Source organism: Pristiophorus japonicus, chromosome 27 (assembly GCF_044704955.1).
Source record: "Pristiophorus japonicus isolate sPriJap1 chromosome 27, sPriJap1.hap1, whole genome shotgun sequence".
Lineage (NCBI taxonomy): Eukaryota > Metazoa > Chordata > Chondrichthyes > Pristiophoridae > Pristiophorus > Pristiophorus japonicus.
In genome coordinates, this window is record NC_092003.1 from 9,127,029 (window position 1) to 9,147,888 (window position 20,860).

The window sequence follows — 20,860 nt, forward strand, 5'->3', positions numbered from 1 at the left end:
AACCCTTGTCACTCAAAGTAAAGGTACAATCCTGACCATGACCATCTCCAGTACTTTTCCATAAACCTCACTGTCCCAAAAGTTCATGAGCACATTGGAATGTTATCTTCTCTCTTTCTTTGATCAGGTGGAGTTTTTCCATTGTCACTTTTGACCCCTTGCCCTGTTTATCTGCCCCTCTGGGCTTCCTGTGGTTCAACAGTTGGGCCTCCTGTAATTATCCTCAGGTTACACAGCTTGTAACAATTAATCATTCTGATGTGTTATCCCTTTAAACACCCTTCTAAAATTGATGACTACAAAAGCCTACGTCAGCTCATTTAATTCTGAGATCCAACCGTAGCCCTTTAATTATAACAGAGCTCGATAGCCCCACTTCAGGACCTGTCAATGTACTGTGGACAATTCTGGTTGCCGTATTATAAAAAGGCTATCAAGGCACTGGAGGGTACGAGGCATGGAGGGATTTGAAAATAAAGATGAGAATTTTGAAATCGAGGCATTGTATAACTGGAAGCCAACATAGGTCAGCAAGCACAAGGGTGATGGGTGAGTGAGACTTGGTGCGAGTTAGGGTATGGAGCAGACCAATTTTTGATCACCTCTAGTTTAGGTAGGGTAGAATGCGTGAGGCTAGCCAGGGGTTCATTGGAATAGTCAAATCTAGAGCTAAGAGGCATGGATGAGGGCTTCAACAGTGGATAAGCTGAGACAGGCTATGTTAGAGGTGGGAATAGGTAGTCTTATCACCTACAAGCTTGATAGGTTCCCCTTGATCACGACTGACTGCTGATTGGTCCCCTTGGAAGATAAGACACGCCCACCAGTTTCTCTGGAATGTGTACTTGGAACCGCCCTGCCTACATAATCAGTGACTTTGCAAAATGTAATTCGAGCCGTTGATTGAATGCCCATGTGCAGAAAGGGGCGGGGCCCACCATGCGCCAAAGGAGACACATCTTGTTGCAGATAATCACTCCGTTGTAATGAAAGCCAATTTCCTCCAGTTCTGCATCAGATCACAATCTAAACCAGTCTGCTGGGATGCCTGCTACGTAGTAGCGATGGTGTGATCAAAATGAAGATATGTTCTGTTGCTGTCACAATTCAGTGACTGGCTGGAGCTAGCCTGACTTCCCTCTATTGAGAGTAACAGCTGCCAGTTCTGTATAGTACTGCTGGGATAATGTTTCTCATTGAATGGCCCAAAATAAACTGTTTGCATTTCTATAGTGCCTGGTCACCGGTGCTTCAAAGTACATGTGAATGAATTTGAGTGCTGTGGTTCTGTAGGTCAATGTGGCCATTATTCTGCGCCCCTCCCCCCCCCCCCCCCCCCCCTCAAAAACAGCAATATGATTTGATCAGTTGGAATGTTGTATTTGAAGGATTAATTTGGTATGTGTACAACAACAACTTGCATTTATGTAGTGCCTTTAACATAGTAAAACATCCTAAGGTGCTTCATAAGAGCGTTATCGAACAAATTTGACATGGGCATGTAAGTCGGTATTGGGACAAGTGATCCAAAGCTTGGTTAAAGAGGTAGGTTTTAGAGTGTCTTGAAGGATGAGAGTGGGGCGGAGAGGTTAAAGGAGGGAATTCCAAAGCTTGGGGCCATGGAGGGATTTGAAAACGAGGATGAGAAGAGGCAGAGATCATTGAAGTGCTGTGGTACCTTTTTTTTATAATCCATTTGAGGAAGGAAGTTGGAACCATTCGTTTAACACCTGAAGGATGGCACCTTTCATAGTGCCATACTCCCAGTGGCAGTCTAGATTTGCTGAAGTCACGGGCTTGAAAAGCTAACCTCTTCATCCACTGAGTCAAGCTGACACTGGAGGGTGTGCTGGAGAATGAGCTTCATCTCTTGGCTGAGATACAGCTGCTCCTGTCCATCAGTGTTAAATACATCCATCTGCCCTTCACACATAATCTTCATCAGCCCTGTTATAGCCTTACGAAGCTATAAATCGCATCGGGTGATCTGCCTAAAATTAGTTTCCCATTTAATGATAGCAGCTATCTGTGTTCTGTCATCTGATCTTTCTGGCTAAGAGCAAAGCAGTTGGGTATCAAGTTCCAGAGTAAAATAGAGAACTTGTGATATCCAGCTGCTTAAAAACTACGGGCTTAGCCATTGTTTTAGAAAAGCTGGTTATTTAGGGAATAACCCCAAGGAGTCCAGATTCCTTAATTGCCTCTAGCACAGATCCCACAGCTGTTAGGACACTTGGAGACTGGTGGTGATCTTGGATTTGTTAATGACAGACAGACTTGCATTTATATAGTGCCTTTCACGACCACTGGACATCTCCGTGCTTTACAGCCAATGAAGTACTTTTTGGAGTGGTGTCACTGTTGTAATGTGGGAAATGCGGCAGCCAATATGTGCCCAGCAAGCTCCCACAAACAGCAGTGTGATAATGACCCAGATAATTTGTTTTTATGTTGATTGAGGGATAAATATTGCCCCCAGGACACTGGGGATAACTTCCCTGCTCTTCTTCGAAATAGTGCCGTGGGATCTTTTACATCCACTTGAGAGAGCAGATGGGACCTCTGTTTAAGGTCTCATCCAAAAGACTGTGCCTCCGACAGTGCGGAGCTCCCTCAGCATTGCACTGGGAGTGTCAGCCTGGATTTTTGTGCTCCAGTCCCTGGAGTGGGACTTGAACCCACAACCTTCTGACTCGGAGGTGAGTGTGCTACCTTGGAGGCCTTTAAAATTTTGAGGGCCACTTCTGAAGGGTCATGTTAAATTTACTGGCATTAGTTTTTCTGACTATTATTTGAGGTATGGTTTCAAAGAGGATGCTCATCTGGGATCTTCCAAGTGGACATTTATTGCCTAATTCCCTGGGATGGGACAGTGGACTTTCCTCCTTGAACTGCTGTAGTCCTTGGTAGCAGTGGTGCTCCAAAGTTGGCATCTGACCAGGATAGTGACCCAACAATGATGAAGGAAGGACCTAATTGAGGTCTTCAAAATGATAGGTTTTGCTAGAGTGGATACAGAGAGTGTTTCCACTTGTGGGGCAGAGCATAACTAGAGGCCATCAATATAAGATCATCACCCAAGAAATCCAATAGGGAATTCAGAAAAAATGTCTTTATCCAAAGAGTGGTGAGAATGTGGAATTTGCTATCATGGGGAGTGGTTGAAGCGAATGGCATAGATGCATTTAAGGGGAGGCTGGACAAGCATATAAGGGAGATGAGGAGGAAAGATGGGAGAAGGCTTGAGTGGAGCATAAATGTCGGCATGGACTAGGGCTGAAAAGCCTGTTTTTTGTATATCCTATGTACTCTTGTGAAGGGTGATGCAAGTCTGGATGGGGTGTGACCTGAAGGTGCTGATGTTTCCACAACATTGCTGCTTGCCCTTGGTTGTAGGGGAGAGGGGTGGTGCTGAGATAACGGGAGTTGAATTACTGCAGATCATGTGTACGACAGCCACCGAGCACCAGTGGTGGAGGTGGGTGGGTCTGGAGTCCAGTGACAGGGGCACCGATCAACTGAATTACTCTTGGATGGTGCCTGGCTCGTGTTGTCTCTGCACCCAACTAGGCGCATGGTGTGTATTCTGTGGTGCTCTGGCTTGAGCCTTTGTCGATGGCAGGTTTTGAGGACTCAGTAGGTGAGTCACTTGTCAAGAGGTGTTGAGTACCCAGCCTTTGACCTGTTTGTTGTAGCCATGGTCCGTCCCTCCCTCCCTCCCTCCCTCTCTCTAGTGCTTGTCCCAAGTTTGGATCAAAGCTGTGATGAGGTGTGGATCCAAGTATTTCTGGCCGATCCTGAACTGAACGTCTTGAAGCTTGCTTGTCTCCTTCCATCACACCTCTGTTGCTGATCATTGGGAGGGGGCTGATAAGGTGGTGGTTTTGTGTTTGGGGCAATTCTGCACCTTGTCAGGCAAATGTCCAGTGTCCAAGCTATGTCAGAACAGCTTGGCTAGGAGCAGTAGCCTCTGGTACACTGCAGCTGGGGTCTTGTCAGGACATGAGTATTTTGTGGCTATTTATCCATAGAAGAGAGTGCAGCTGAGCTAGATCCTGGTGTCATAGTACCAACAATAGCCATGTAGGATATATCACCAGGTGTGCCACCAGAGGGCACAGCAATGGGAGACTTGTAGGCTACCTGTACAGGTGTGCCTGGCCGAGTATAAAAGGCAAGCCATCAGGTGTGATCCTCACTCTGGAGTTAACTAATAAAGGACTTCGGTCACTACAGTTCAAGTACAACACCTGGTCATTGTTAGAGCATCTAAGGACACAATACCTGGCACCTCTCCTCCTTATTCCCTTGTAGCATGGATCACTCCAAGACTGGGAGTGGGAGCAAGTTCTCTTTCCTCTTCCCTCTGGTCAGCTATGTCTGTCCATCCACAACCAGGATCTTAATTAGATCCAAGATATTTCTGACCTCTGGCTGAGATGTTACATAGAATATAAAGCACCAAAACAGGCCATTCGGCCCATCCAATCTCTGGTGACTTGCACATGTGGATGGCTGTTATAAAATGGCCTGTCTACACCAAAGCCAATCCCTCTTGAAGTGTAACTAGTACAATAGCTAGCTCTGCAGTGTTGGACAGAACCATAGACATAGAAAATAGGTGAGTGATTAGGCCACTCGGCCCTTCAGTAAGATCGTGGCTGATCATTCACCTCAGGCCTGCAGTGTCAAGTGTAATTGTACTCTTGGGATTGCTAAAGACTTGGATTTTCTTTGTCTGTAATTGGGCAGGTGAAGCTATGGTGATTACTCGGTCTGTTAAATCGCCTGATGGTGCTGGGCACCAGTGAGCGTGAGGCATAGGCAGCAACAATCTGAGCCGCCCATCAGTAACATTCAAGCCCTTGTTGTTCATGCATCCCTATGTATCTGATCCCCAAGACTCCGGCAGCACCACTTGGGACCTGTGAAATGCTGCAGTGTATTGGAGAACGAGCTGCTCCACAAACCTGCTCGTTTCCTCTTTCACACTTCTATTTTTTTTTAACCTCTTATGCTCGTGTTGCAAATACTGCTGCAGTACACTCTCTCTCCATAGGGTGATGCTTGTTTCAGTGGAGCATTTCATCATCATAGGCGGTCCCTCGAAACGAGGATGACTTACTTCCACACCAAAAAAGGATGAGTTTGCAGGTGTTTCAATGAAGGACCTAATATTCCAGATCCTGAACTACATCCTGAAGGGTGGAAGATGCCTGGGCGTGGATGTTTTTTAATGTGGGGTGACCGTTGCACATCAGCCACCACACGGGCTTGACAGAGTCTTGGTCCAGTGGCAAGGGTTAACTAAGAAGACTGGAGACCTGCTCTGCTGCACGGACCTAGTGCACACACATTGCAGTGTAGGGGGCCCCTGGTCCCAAACTCATGCCTCTCCTGGGCCCCGATCATGTCCCTCCACCGTCTCTCACTGTATCTGCCCATGCTCCAATTGTCGACCTGGACCTTGCTGACCTATGAGGTTCATAACACACAGGGTACAATGTTTCAAGAGTACATGGTGGGTATATCCCAAAGCTCTGGGATCATATCCAGACCCAGGTTCTGGAGGCTGAGTTACTGACATGTCTTTTAATTTCAGCAGTTGCCTCGTTGAGTTTCTCACTGGGTTGCTCTGCTGCTGTGCTACTGCTCTTGGCATTCGATGGTGAATGCTCTGCTGATTTGTCCATCGAGGGCCTCATTTGGCCCATTCTTCAGTAATCTGAAGCAGAACTTCAGATCGCTTTGCCCCAGACTTATCCTCAGAATCGAGTGTTGGAAGTCCCACAGCAGTGTGAGGCTGTCCTCTGACCCTTTTCTGGTTGCTGGAGCTGTAACTTGGATAACTGTGCCAAATAAATGAATAATTCTCAATATATAATAGACTTCAATCTCTAACAGTCATCATCATAGACAGTCCCTTGAAATCAAGGAAAACTTGCTTCCACTCTCAAAATGAGTTCTTGGGTGACTGTACAGTCCAACACAGGAATTAGTCTGTCACAGGTGGGACAGATGGTGGTTGAAGGAAAGGGTGGGTGGGACTGGTTTGCCGCACACTCTTTCCGCTGCCTGCGCTTGGTTTCTGCATGCTCTTGGCGACGAGACTCAAGGTGCTCAGCGCCCTCCCGGATGCACTTCCTCCACTTGGGGCGGACTGGTCTTTGGCCAGGGACTCCCAGGTGTCAGTGGGGATGTTGCACTTTAACAGGGAGGCTTTGAGGGTGTCCATGTAACGTTTCCTCTGCCCACCTGGGGCTCGCTTGCCGTGAAGGAGTTCTGAGTAGAGCGCTTGCTTTGGGAGTCTGTTCGCATGCCCGATACCAATGTGGCCTGCCCAGTGGAGCTGGTCGAGTACTGCTGTGGCTCGGGAGGTAGCACCCTTGCCTGAGTCAGAAGGTTGTGGGTTCAAGTCCATGAGACTTGAGCAAAATGTCTAGGCTGACACTCAGTGCGGTTGAGCGAGTGCTGTGCTGTCACAGGAGATGTTTAACCGAGGCCCTGTCTGCACTCTCGGGTAAAAGATCCCATGGCACCATTTGGAAGAAGAGCAGGGGAATCCTGGGGCCAATATTTATCCCTCAATCAACATCACTAAAACAGATGATCTGGTCATGATCACATTGCTGTTTGTGGGAGCTTTCTGTGTGCAAATTGGCTGCCTACATTACAACAGTGACTACACTTAGTGCTTCACTGGCTGTAAATGCTTTGGGATATTGGTGGTTGTGAAAGTTGCTATAGAAATACAACGCTTTTGCTGAGAATACTACTTTTGAGCCTCAATTCCTAATGCTGTTCATTCTTGCCGCTGATGTATGAACAGCGAGTTGAAATGCCATTGCTCACCGCGGTCTAATTGTTGACCGGACACACTGCATTAAAAGATCTTCTGGTTTCAACATCAAACCTAAGAGTGTGCAGTGCACAGTGAGCCAGTGGTGCAGACACACACATTGGATGTTGTGACTTTCTGGAATTATTCTCGGGTGGCATCTTGCACATTCTGGGTGGTGACCATCCAGGTGGAGTTGGGAGATGGTGATCTCCAAAGTTGACTTTTGGGGTGGTGTGTATTTACGTACGTAAACGCCTTTCATCAGCATTAACTAGAATTTACTCGCACTCCACACTGTCACCAAATGGCACAGCTTTCAATTTGGAAAAACAGGCCCTTTGCTGCATTGGTTACCCTTGCTATAGTCTCCCCTCTCTCTGCCCTCCCCTCTCCCTGTCCTAACTCTCCGTCACCCTCTGTGCTCACTGACCTACCTACATTGGCTCCTGGTTAAGCAATGCCTTGATTTCAAAATTCTCATCCTGGTTTACAAATCCCTCCATGGCCCTTGCCCCTCCCTATCTCTAATCTCCTCCAGCCCCACACTCCCTCCCCCCGGGATGTCTGCACTCATCTAATTCTGCCCTCTTGAGCATCCCTGATTTATAATCGCTCCACCATTGGTGGCCCGTGCCTTCTGTTGCTTGGGCCCAAAGCTCTGGAACTCCCTCCCTAAACCTCTCCGCCTCTCTACCTCTTTCCTCCTTCAAAATACTCCTTAAAACCTACCTCTTTGACCAAGCTTTTGGTCACCTGTCCTAATTTCTCCTTGAATGGCGTATTATCAAATTCCTTGTCTCATAATACTCCTATAAAGCGCATTGGGACGTTTCACTATGTTGAAGGCGCTATATAAATACAAGTTGTTTTGGATTTTTTTCAACTTGTTAGAAGTTAGATTTCTTTACCTGGGTTTTGCACCCTGTGACTTGACCTATTTATTGCACTTTATCCTTCTGTTATGCTGCGAGGCATTGTTAATGGTCAAATACTTAAAAGGGGTGGGGGGGGGGGGGGCGGCGGTTGTGGAGGGAAGGGGTTTCCTAAAAGCTTGAATCTCAAACATTTTGGGTGGTAGGTGGGGGAATTAATGTTGTACCTGACTCGTGTCCCTTTTACACTCCAACCTGTGCACATCGCTCACTTTCTCCTGAAGGGATTGCACTGGTTGTGTAATGAATGAATATGCCATGAGTTTGTGTACCACTGAGTGCCTCTAAATGTAGTGCTGACTTTGTGGACCCCTAATGGAAATAAAACTACCAAAGGCTAAACTGTTTTTGATTTTTTTCCGTTAATGAATTTGCTGCTTGGAAATGGGCACGGACAGGAAGCTGTCTCTCCTCCACTTCTCTCCAGTTCCTCTTGAAATAGAAATTCAACTGACTGGGGACAATGGGACCCATCACACATCTCCACCATGTTGGGCTTTGCTCAGAATGACCTTGCTTGATCGAGCATTGGTGTTAGCTGCCCTCCGAGTCCACCAGTGACCTTGTGTGTCTCTTTTTTTTTACTGTGCTGTACTCCAGGCAAACGCATGCAATTATTGGACACGTTAAACTTGCATGTGAATGTTGAATGCATCCATATTGGTCAGTGGCAGCTGTGTGTGCTAACTGAACTTGGTGTTTTACAGATGATGAGGTGATTCAGGACTTCTTATGGATGGACAGTTGCTGTAGAATTGCAGACAAGGTACTTGGAAAGGTTTGCCATAAAGCCTTTGGGATGCTAGGCTGTAGATATAAAAGACTAACTCTGGCCTTGGAGGGACCTGTCTCCTATATTCTTCTAGACTTGACTATTCCAACGCACTCCTGGCTGGCCGCCTACTTTCTACCCTACGTAAACCAGAGGTGATCCAAAACTCGACTGCTTGTGTCTGAACCCGCAGAGAGACCCGCTCACCCATCATCCCCTGTGCTCTCTGATCTACATTGGCTTCTGGTTAAGCAACGCCTCGATTTCAAAATTCTCTCCATTGTTTTCAAATCTCTGTGGCCTCACCCCTCCCGATCTCTAACCTCCTCCAGCCCCACAACCCCCCTGAGATGGCTGCACTCCACTAATTCTGCCCTCTTGAGCATCCCTGATTATAATCGCTCCACCATTGGTGACTGTGCCTTCTGTTGCCTGGGCCCCAAACTTTGCAACTCCCTGCCTAAACCTCTCTGCCTCTCTACCCCCTCTCCTTCCTTCAAGACGCTCCTTAAAACCTACCTCTGACCCAGCTTTTGGTCACCTGCCCTAATTTCTACTTGTGCAGCTTGGTGTCAAATTTGTTATCTCAACACTGCTGTGAAGCACCTTAGAATGTTTCACTATTAACAATGCTACATAAATACAAGTTGTTTGTAGGGAAAGAAAGCAATGCTTTGGGTTATGAAGAACTTGTTGTTTAGCTCCACAATCTATAGAGTTTTTGGATGACTCCCTGTTGTGTAATGTATAGCTGCATGCATCAAGTCCTCCCAGTGTGCACCAACTTGTGCTTTGGAGCAGGGATTTATGGGGAACGGGCAGAAAGGTGGAGTTGAGGTGGAACATCAGCCATGATATTAAATGGCAGAGCAGGCTCGAGCGACGGTATGGCCTCTTGTGTATCTGTAAAGCATGCACTCCCATCCCCAGCGCATCCCCTGAAGTCCCAAGGGATCCCAGCATCCCTTGGGAGCACTGTATATAAGCCGGCCCCTAAGCCTGTTCCTCACTCTGGTGTCTTATTAAAGACTGAGGTCACTTACTTTAACCTTCCTGTGCAGTCTCATCTGTTAGGAACACAATAATTGACGACGAGTATACGAATCCAACGCAAAGATGCAGCAAACTGTGGGCATCCTGGAGAAGTTCTCGGAGGGTGAGGACTGAGAAGCCTATGTCGAACAGCTAGACCAGTACTTTGTAGCCAACGAGCTGCACGGTTTGCGTGGCACTGACCTACAGCCTCATGAAGAATCTTCTGGCTCCGGTGACACCCACAGAGGTATGAAGACACTGGTTCGGGAGCATCTTAACCCGCGGGAGAGCATGCTGATGGCGAGGTATCGGTTCTACATGTGCCAGCGATCTGAAGGTCAGGAAATGGTGAGTTATGTCGCCGAGCTAAGGCGACTTGCAGGACAATGTGAGTTTGATGGCTACCTGGAGCAGATGCTCAGACTTTTTTGTACTGGGCATTGGCCATGAGACCATACGACGAAAACGTTTGACTGTAGAGACACCGACCCTCAGTAAGGCCATTGCGATAGCAGAGGCATTTATGTCCACCAGTGATAACACCAAACATATATCTCAGCACACAAGTGCTAGCAATGTTCATAAATTAACTGGAACTGTGTTTGCGAGCAGAAATGTACAGGGCAGAAACCACAAGTCTGCAACTGCCAGCAGGCCTCAGGTGACCCAGATGACTGCAAGGCAATTCACACCTTGTTGGCGTTGTGGAGGCTCCCATTCAGCCTATTCATGCCGCTTCAAAGGGTATGTTTGCAAGAGCTGTGGAACAATGGGGCACCTCCAACGAGCTGCAAGCTCTGCAAAACCTGCTAACCACCACGTGGCAGAGGAAGATTGGTCCATGGTGGATCAAAGCAATTTCGAGCCTCAGAGGAGGCAGATTCTGAAGAACATGGGGTGCACACATTTTCTACAATGTCCACCTAATAATGCTAAATGTAAAATTGAATGGCTTACCCGTAACCATGGAACTGGACACTGGCACTAGCCAATCCATCATGAGTAAAAAGATGTTTGGGAGACTGTGGTGCAACAAGGCACTCAGACCAGCCCTGAGCCCCATCCGCATGAAACTGAGAACGTACACCAAAGAGCTCATCACTGTCCTGGGCAGCGCCATGGTCAAGGTCACCTACGAGGGCACAGTGCACGAACTGCCACTCTGGATTGTCCCAGGCGATGGCCCCACACTGCATGGAAGGAGCTGGCTGGGCAAACATCCGAGCGCTATCACATGTCGAGGCCTCGTACACAGGTTCTGAACAAATTTCCTTCCCTTTTTGAGCCAGGCATTGGAAACTTTTCCGGGGCGAAGATGCGGATCCACTTGGTCCCAGAGGCACGACCCATTCATCACAAGGCAAGAGCGGTATCTCATGATGAGGGAGAGAGTGGAAATCGAGCTGGACAGGCTGCAAAGCGAGGGCATCATCTCCCCAGTGGAATTCAGTGAGTGGGCCAGCCTGATGGCACGGTCAGGATTTGCTATGATTATAAAGTAACTATTAATCGTTTCTCGCTCCAGGACCAATACCCACTACCTAAGGCAGACGACCTATTTGCGACGCTGGCAGGAGGCAAGACATTCACCAAGCTCAGCCTGACTTCGGCCTACATGACGCAGGAGCTGGAGGAGTCTTTGAAGGGCCTCACCTGTATCAACACACACAAGGGACTGTTCATCTACAACAGATGCCCGTTTGGAATTCGGTCAGCTGCAGCGATCTTCCAGAGAAACATGGAGAGCCTACTCGAGTCGGCACCATGCACGGTGGTTTTTCAGGATGACATATTGGTCATGGGTCAGGACACCGCCGAGCACCTACAAAACCTGGAGGAGGTCCTCCAGCGACTGGATCGCGTAGGGCTGCGGCTGAAGAGGTTGAAATGCATCTTGGCAAAAGAAGTGGCGTTTTTGGGGGGAAAGATCGCAGCATTCGGCCCACAGCCTTTGTCTTGGCGTCTATCAGGAACGCGCCCTGGCCACAGAACGTCAGAGCTGCAGTCGTTCCTGAGACTCAACTATTTTGGTAACTTCCTACCAGGGTTAAGCACCCTCTTGGAGCCCCAACATGTGTTGTTGCATAAAGGTGAGAACTGGGTATGGGGAAGAAATCAAGTAATTGCACTTGAGAGCCTGAAACATTTTATGCTCCAACAAGCTGCTTGTATTGTATAACCTGTGTAAAAGACATGCGCTAGCATGTGATGCGTCGTCGTACGGAGTGGTATGTATTACAACAAGCTAAAGTTGCGGGGAAGTTGCAACCTGTCGCCCATGCCTTCAGGAGCTTGTCTAAGGCCGACAGCATGATTGAGAGGCATTAGCATGTGTGTTCGGGGTAAAGAAAATGCAGCAGTACATGTTTAGCCTCAAATTTGAGCTGGAAACAGATCACAAGCCCCTCATATCCTTGTTCGCTGAAAACAAGGGGATAAATACGAATGCCTCAGCCCGCATACAAAGGTGGGCACTCGCGCTATCAGCGTATAATATACCATCCGCCACAGGCCAGGCACCGAGAACTGTGTGGATACTCTGTCGGCTACCATTGCCGACCACGGGGGTGGAAATGGCGCAGTCCGTAAACTTGTTGATGGTGATGCAGCCCGCAGACTTGTTGATGGTCATAGAAGTGTTTGAAAATGATATATCACCCGTCACGGCCCGCCAGATTAGGGCTTGGACCAGCCAAGATCCTTTGCTATCCCCAGTTTTAAAAAAAACTGTGTACTGCATGGGAGTTGGGCCAGCATTCCCGTTGAAATGCAAGAGCTAATCAAGCTGTTCCAGCAGCGAAAGGACGAGCTGTCCGTTCAGGCAGAGTGCCTGTTGTGGGGTAACCACGTAGTGCTACCCAAAAAGGGCAGGGAGACGTTCATCTCGGATCTCCGCAGCACACACCCGGGTTTAGTAATGATGAAAGCGATAGCCAGATCCCACGTGTGGTGGCCCGGTATCGACTGACTTGGAGCCCTGTGTACGGCAATGCAGTGTGTGTGCTCAGTTGAGCAACGTGCCCAGAGAGGCACCACTAAGTTTGTGGTCCTGGCCCTCCAGACCATGGTCGAGGATCCATGTCGACTATGCGGACCCGTTTCTCGGTAAAATGTTCCTGGTGGTGGTGGACGCTTTTTCAAAATGGATTGCATGTGAAATAATGTTGAAGCACCGTCACCATTGAAAGCCTGAGGGCCATGTTTGCCACCCATGGCCTGCCTGACCTACTAGTCAGTGACAACGGGCCATGTTTCACCAGTGCCGAATTTAAAGAATTCATGACCTGCAATGGGATCAAACTTGTCACCTCGGCCCTGTTTAAACCAGCCTCCAATGGGCAGGCAGAGCGGGCAGTACAAACCATCAAACTGAGCATTAAACAAGTCACAGAAGGCTCACTCCAAACCCGCATGTCCCGAGTACTGCTCAGCTACCGCACGAGACCCCACTCGCTTGCGGGTGCCCCCGGCTGAGCTACCCATGAAAAGGACACTTAAAACCAGACTCTCGCTGGTTCACCCGAACCTGCATGATCAGGTAGAGAGCAGGCGGCAGCAACAAAATGTAAACTATGGTCGTGCCACTGCCATGGGAAATTTATCTGAATGACTGTGCTAAACTATGGTCATGGTCCCAAGTGGATCGTGGGCACGGTGATAGCAAAAGGAGGGTATTTGTAGTCAAACTAGACAATGGACAAATTTGCAGAAAGCACCTGGACCAAATGAGGCTGCGGTTCAGACTGTCCTGAACAACCCACAGCAGACACCACCTTTTTCGAGCCCACAACACACCCAGAGGATCAACGACAGCACTCCAGACCAGGAATTCGAACCCAACAGCCCAGCAAGGCCAGACTCACCCTGCAGGGCCAACAACACGCCAGCCCAGCGAGGGCACAGCCAACACACCAGAACAGACATTTGTACCAAGGCGGTCCACCAGGGAAAGAAAGGCTCCCGACCGCCTCGCCTTGTAAATAGTTTTCACTTTGACTTTGGGGGGAGGGAGTGATGTATATCTGTAAAGCATGCACTCCCATGTTCTGCCACCAGGGAGCACATCCCCTGAAGTCCCAAGGGATCCCAGCATCCCTTGGGAGCACTGTATATAAGCAGGCCCCTAAGGCCTGTTCCTCACTCGAGTGCCTTAATAAAGACTGAGGTCACTTACTTTAACCTTGTGTGTAGTCTCATCTGTGTTAGGAACACAATAGCCTCCTCCTGCTCCTAATTCTTGTGTAGGTCTCTTTAACCTTATTCTGAACTCTCAATTCTTTCTTTCTCAGTATCTGCTGGCCATGGTCCTGATTTACTTCAAACGTGCAGTCCTTCACACAAGTGACTACTCCAGGAGGAACTTTTTCTTAGCACTGTGAGTACATGATGGCAGTCGGGGCTTGCACGGGTAATCTCGTCTAATGGTCAGAATGATTTGCATGTGTAAGAAAGGGTCCCATCCTCTCCCCTCCCCACCCACCCCCCAAAAGACTTGCTCTTGACAGATTAGCAATGTTTCAGGCGCCCCTTATGAATGCAGAGGGCTTCAGTCAGTCCGCAATACTGCCTGACAATACAAGGTCGTGAAACCATTACAGAAGATGGGGGCACTTTACCTCCTTTCCTTAATCAATTGTTATACCGTGGGATGTATTTTAACCTCCCAGATCCAACGTCAAAGGTTCCCCTGCACCCTTTGTGAAGGGAGGAAGAAAAGTTGTTGGCGAGGGGCTTGGGATCAAATCGCCAGCCACCCTTCAACTGGGGAAGGAGTAAAAGGCACCAAAGCAGACTGGTCTTGAATGCCCCAGGTTACGTTTGATATCTGATGCGAAGTCGGTTTTCGTCTTACTGGTTATTGAAATTGCTTGAGAATTGTGTCCAGTCTTTGGGATAAGAGGGAAGGGGAAGGGAGGAGGGGAAGGGGAAAGGGAGGGTGAGTGTGCAGAAGAAGCTAACTACATTGGATAAATACTAAGGACATGTTTGCTGGGCTATGGGGAAAGAGCAGGGGAGTGGGACTAATTGGATAGCTGAAGGAGTGGGCATGATGGGCCAAATGGCCGCCTGCTATGCTGAAGGGTTGATTTTAAGAAAGGTTGAGCAGGTTGGGCTTACACTCATTAGAGTTTAGAAGAATGAGGTGATCTTATTGAAACATATATAAGATAGTGAGGGGGCTGGACAGGGTAGATGCAGAGAAGATGTTTCCCCTCGTGGGGGAATCTAGAACTAGGGGGCATAATTTAAGAATACTGGGTCTCCCATTTAGAACTGATGAGGAGGAATTTCTTCTCTCTGATGGTGAATCTGTGGAATTCTCTGTCCCAGAGAGCTGTGGAGGCTGGGTCATTGAATGTATTTTAGACAGATTTTTGAACGATAAATGAGTGAGTTGAGGGCTATGGGAGGCAGGCGGGGAAGTGGAGTTGAGGCCAAGATCAGATCAGCCATGATCTTGTCAAATGGTGGAGCAGGCTCGAGGGGCCGAATGGCTGACTCCTGCTCCTATTATGTTCTTTGAGATGATCTATTGTGATGCGCACTGCCAATGTAACCATTGCAGCAGAGTTAACTGGTAGCAGGTCTTTATAAATCGCTTGGTCCCACAGGTACCTGGCAAATGACATGGAAGAGGACGAAGAGCAATACAAGTATGAAATTTTCCCGTGGGCACTGGGCGACAACTGGAGGGAGATTATCCCGGATTTCCTCAAACTGCGGCTTGACCTGTGGGCTCAAATGAATTACAGGGCGGCAGTGAGCCGGCATTGCTGTGAGCAGGTGAGGTGCTGGAGTTAGTGTTGGAACTACAGGGTCCTGCTACTGTTTACTGCACATTGCTTGCAGCTCCTTAAACTTGGATGAAGGGACCGAATGCAATGTATCACAAGCTTGCCAATGATACAAAGCTCTGTGCGAAAGGAAGGAGTGAGGAAGACACCCAAGAGCCTGCAAAGGGCAAATAAGGTGATGGATGGAGTATAATGTGGGGGAAATGTGAAGTTATTCACTTTGGTGTGTCAGCCATGGCTCAGTGGTTAGCACACTCATCTGAGTCAGAAGGTTGTGGGTTCAAGTCCCACTCCAGGAACTTGAGCGAATAAATCTAGGCTGACGTTCGGAGTGCTGCACTGTCGGAGGTCTTTCGGATGAGATGTTAAACCGAGGCCCCGTCTGCACACTCGGGTGGATGTAAAAGATCCCATGGCCACTATTTTGAAGATGAGCAAAGGAGCTATCTCCGGTGTCCTGGGGTCAATATTTATTTAGCTTTCAATCAACATAACAAAAACAGATTATCTAGTCATTATCACATTGATGTTCGTGGAAGTTTGCTGTGCGCATGTTGGCTGCTGTGTCTCTCATAATACAACAGTGACTGCACTCCAGAAGTGCTTTGAGACATCTGGTGATTGTGAATGGTGCTATATAAATGGAGTAACTATGTACTAAGTCTCCCTTCTGCAGACGCATGCGCAGAAGCGAGAGTTGGGACAAATATCACTGTCTCCGTGCCCCCCCCCCCCCTTTCCACACGCCAAAAAGCAGTTCCCACTAACCCTTTTCTGTGAATGCGTCCAACACCACGTTGCCTCCGATCCATCCAGCACCAGGTCCCATCTGCTGAGCCACCCTTGGCTCCAGGAGGAGGAGGAGGACCTGTTAACAATCAGCACACTGCCCCATCCCCATCTATGTTGGGGGGGGGGGGGGTGATATGGTCTTGCGCTTGGGTAAGGGACTTCAGCTGGGGGAGGCAGCACATGGGACTTCAGCTGGAACTTGGTGGCTTTTGGGGCGATCTATCCTCTGGCTTCTGGTCAAAATGATCAAATTGGAAAGTCACTCTGAACTTGGGCTGGACGGTTCCAGTTACACATTCCAGAGGAACTTCAGAGTGTGGCTGGTCCCCTTTGAGGATAAATCAGCAATAGGATATATATATATATATATATATATATATATATATATATATATATTATATATGTTTGTTTCCCCTGCCTGGAGAGTCTAGAACTAAGGGGCGTGGTCTCAGGATAACTGGTCGGCCATTTAAGACTGATTGATTTCTTCGCTCAGGATTGTGGATCTTTGGAATTTTCTACCCCAGGTGGGTGTTGTGTCATTGAGTATGTTCAAAGTTGAGATCAGTAGATTATTGGACTCGAACAGGTGGGAAAGTGGAGTTGAGGTCAAAGATCAGCCATGATCTTGAATGGCGAAACAGGCCCAAGGGCAGTGCGGCCTCCTGCTGCTCCTAATTCTTGTGTTCTTAAGCCCATTGCGTGGCAGACAACTCTTGTGATCGTCAGTCAAAAAAAATTGCAGTAGGACAGGTGAAACTTGTGTTAGAATGCATCTTCTTGGCCGCATATGGGTCCTGGCAACTCTTGTGCTTGTCAGTGGAGAAAAATATAGGAGGGTGCTTTACCATCTTCCTTCCTCCTTTCTTAATTGTTTGTTATACTAAACATCCACCATCCCCAGCATCGAAGCACTGACCACACTCGACCAGCTCTGCTGGGCGGGCCACATTGTTCGCATGCTTGACACAAGACTCCCAAAGCAAGCGCTATACTCTGAACTCCTTCATGGCAAGCGAGCCCAAGGTGGGCAGAGGAAACGTTTCAAGGATGCTCTCGAAGCCTCCCTGATAAAAGTGCAACATCCCCACTGACACCTGGGAGTCCCTGGCCAAAGACCTCCCTAAGTGGAGGAAGTGCATCCGGGAGGGCGCTGAGCACCTAGAATCTCATCGCCGACAGCATGCAGAAATCAAGCACAGGCAGTGGAAGGAGCGAGTGGCAAACCAGTCCCACCCACCCCTTCCCTCAATGATTGCCTGTCCCACCTGTGACAGAGACTGGTTCTCGTATTGGACTGTTCAGTCCCCTAGAATTTGCATTGTGGAAGAAAGTCTTCCTCTATTTTTGAGGAACTGCCTATTGATATATATGCAGACTATAGATATACTCTGTGTAGTCACTGTATTGTTGCATAAGATGGAGACTTGTTTACCTGATGTACTATCAATAAGGTTTACACTGTGTATACATGCTGGCACCACCAGAGGGTGCAACTGGGTGGAGACCAGAGTTTCTGCCCTGATGGCAAGGGGAGCCACCATGCAGCTGCCTCACTCGAGTTACGAGTAAAAGACAGTTTGAGTACAACACATTGCCTTGTGGAGTCATTCATAAGTACACTACAGACATAATTATACTATGGGCATATTTTAACATCCAGGTCACGAGCACAGCAAGACTCTTGTGACCTTTTCCCCTGAGGCGCACTAGTCTCGGCATTTGCGACTGCCCTGTTGTAAAGGAAATGGTGGAGGCAAAGCTGCATCCTGCCACCGGCCCACAAGCAGGGGTTACAACTCAGCTAAAACCATGCTGTGATCCAAGGACCTGCTGCTTGGGTATTGGTGGGTCTGGTAGTGAAGTGGTTGTTACTGGCCCAATAATCCAGAGATTGTGATTGATTTAGTCCAGACACACTTGGCACTGACCAAACTTCACCAGAGAAATGGGTTGAGAAGGTAGGACAATGGCTCGGCCCTGATCCTCGGATGTTTCTGACTGACGAGTAGGTTTTCTGATTTGGTTAAATTTGACTAATAACATGAAATAGGAGCAGGCCATACGGCCCCTTGAGTCTGCTCCACCGTTTAATACGATCATGGCTGATCTGATCATGGACTCGGGTCCACTTCCCTGCCAGCTTCCCATAAACCCCTTATTCCTTTATCGTTAAAGAAACTGTCTCTTTCTGTCTTAAATTTAAGAATGTCCCAGCTTCCACAGCTGTCTGAGGCAGTGAATTTCACAGATTTACAACCCTCAGAGGAAATTCCTCCTCATCTCAGTTTTAAATGGGCGGCCCCTTATTCTAAGATCATGCCCTCTAGTTCTAGTCTCCCCCATCAGTGGAAACATCCTCTCTGCATCCACCTTGTCAAGCCCCCTCATAATCTTATACGTTTCGATAAGATCACCTCTCATTATTCTGAATTCCAATGAGTAGAGGTCCAACCTACTCAACCTTTCCTCATAAGTCAACCCCCTCATCCCTGGAATCAACAATGAACCACCTCTGAACTGCCTCCAAAGCAAGTATATCCTTTCATAAATGTGGAAACCAAAACTGCATGCAGTATTCCAGGTGTGGCCTCACCAATACCCTGTGTAACTATAGCAAGACTTCCCTGCTTTTATACTCCATCCTCTTTGCAATAAAGGCCAAGATTCCATTGGCCTTCCTGATCACTTGCTGTACCTGCATACTATCCACATGGGTGTAACCGATGAGAAAGGAATAGAAGTTCAGTTACACCAGATGTGTGCATCCCAATTTTTGCAGTTGAAGATCAGCCATGATCTTGAATGGCAGAGCAGGCTCGAGGGGCCAAATGGCTGACCCCTGCTCCTAATTTTAGTCTATGAAATGATGCACATGGCAGCTTTCCACAGCGAATTTTCTCGGGTGTTGTAAGGGCTTGGTGAACTGGGTGCCTTGCCCATAATGTTGGGAGGTGGGTTTTACACTCAACTCAGCTGACCCACGAGGGAGACTGACCAAGGAATGCAGGTATTGTGCAGGACCAAAGAAAAAAAGACTTGAATTTTATATAGCGCTTTTCATGGCCACCGGGTGTCTCAACGTGCTTTACAGCCAATGAAATGCTTTGTGGAGATTAGTCACTGTTGCAATGTGGGAAACACTGCAGCCAATTTGCACACGGCAAGCTCTCCCACAAACAGCAGCGTGATAATGACCCACATCATCTGCTTTAGTGATGTTGGTTGAGGGATAAATATTGGCCCCAGGACACCGGGGAGAACTCTGCCCTGCTCTTCTTTGAAATAGTGGCCCTGGGATCTTTTACGTCCATTCCGAGAAGGCAAACGGGGCCTCTGTTTAACGTCTCATCTGGAAAAATGCCACCTCGGACCAAGTGTGGTCTGAAATATTGGTCACTTCAGTCTCTCGCTCCCAGTGAGCTAAGTTTGTATGTACGGTGTCTGAGTCGTTTCCCATTGTGACAAACTTTTTTTGTTATCTGTTCCAGGTTATCGCCACCATTCCTTCCCATTATATATGGCACAGAGATCGGCCAACTCACCACAGTGGGGCAATTCGCAGCTACCTGCAGAAGGAAATAGTGCCGTACCCTCGGGGCCCGAGCGGGAAGCCCCCGTACTGCACCCTCTGCAAGCGCTCCAGGTGCTACTTGGACCTGGATTCGGACTCTTCCTCCTCCCCAGAAAGCACAGCCTTGTTAGATAGTGACTGGCCCCAAGATCTGTTGATACTGTCGCCAGCTGTACTGATAGACCATGGTATAGAAGGTATGGCCTTGCTAGGCTCAGCATAGCACTGAGGGGTGTGGGGTGGGGTGGTGGGTGGGGTTTGCACACGATCCCGTCTCTAGAGAAAGATTCTAATCTGGAGCAGACTGAATTCAAAAGCTCGTGGTGGTTTCTAGTTGAGGAATGAATGGGGGAATGTCCAAGGTGTTGGGTAGCCCAGTATGTGTCATCAGCAAAGAATACGTGATCTTGCCAGTGGGATACTCCATCCCAGACCTCTAATTGTTGCAAGCAAACCTACTGACTGCATTGCTCCATTTCTGCAGTCAAGTTCTGCTCGAGTCCAACTGAATGATATGTCAAGCAGAGCAAAGGATTGTTTAATCTTATGACCAAGCTGTCTGCTACCTTGTAGTAATTGATGAAAAATACACTGACTGCTATTTGCAGTTGGCTAAAGTTCCAGTAAGTGACTATATCGTGGCTGTCCTGTCTGTCAGCATAGGCAGTCCCTCGAAACGAGGATGACTTGCTTCCACGCCAAAAAAGGGATGAGTTCACAGGTGTTTCAATGAAGGACCTAATATTCCAGATCCCGAACTACATCCTGAAGGGTGGAAGATACCTGTACGTGGATTTTTTTAATGTGTGGTGACCTTTTTGTACACCAGCCACCACACGGACTTGACAGAGCTAGGTCTTGGTCCAGTGGCAAGGGTTAACCAGGACGACTGGAGACTAGCTCTGCTGCACGGGCCCAGTGTGCACACATATTGCCCTGAACACACTCCTCTCCTGAGCCCCGATCACCTCCCTCCACAGTCTCTCGCCGTTCCTTTGCCCTGACCTCGCCGCTCCTGTTGTATCTGCCCACGCTCCAATCACTGACCTGGACCTTGATGACGTTGCCCTCCTGCACCGGCTCGAGCTGCTCACCTTTCATGACCCCGACCTGCCGCTG

At 48.3% G+C, this 20,860-nt stretch overlaps 1 protein-coding gene across 7 annotated transcripts in view; it reads left to right on the top strand.

Annotated features, from left to right (window-relative positions):
- The window catches only part of LOC139239472 (speedy protein 1-A-like), a 34,976-nt gene that overhangs the window by 10,478 nt on the left and 3,638 nt on the right, over positions 1-20,860 (top strand). For 6 of the 7 annotated variants that reach the window (XM_070868243.1, XM_070868244.1, XM_070868245.1 and 3 more), the window contains 4 exons: positions 8,481-8,539; positions 13,870-13,955; positions 15,193-15,364; positions 19,659-19,938. In XM_070868243.1, the coding sequence (XP_070724344.1) occupies positions 8,481-8,539; positions 13,870-13,955; positions 15,193-15,364; positions 19,659-19,938 (597 nt within the window). Of the gene's footprint in view, positions 1-8,480; positions 8,540-9,610; positions 9,929-13,869; positions 13,956-15,192; positions 15,365-19,658; positions 19,939-20,860 lie in introns of those variants that run through there. The other variant, XM_070868248.1, reaches the window with a different exon arrangement.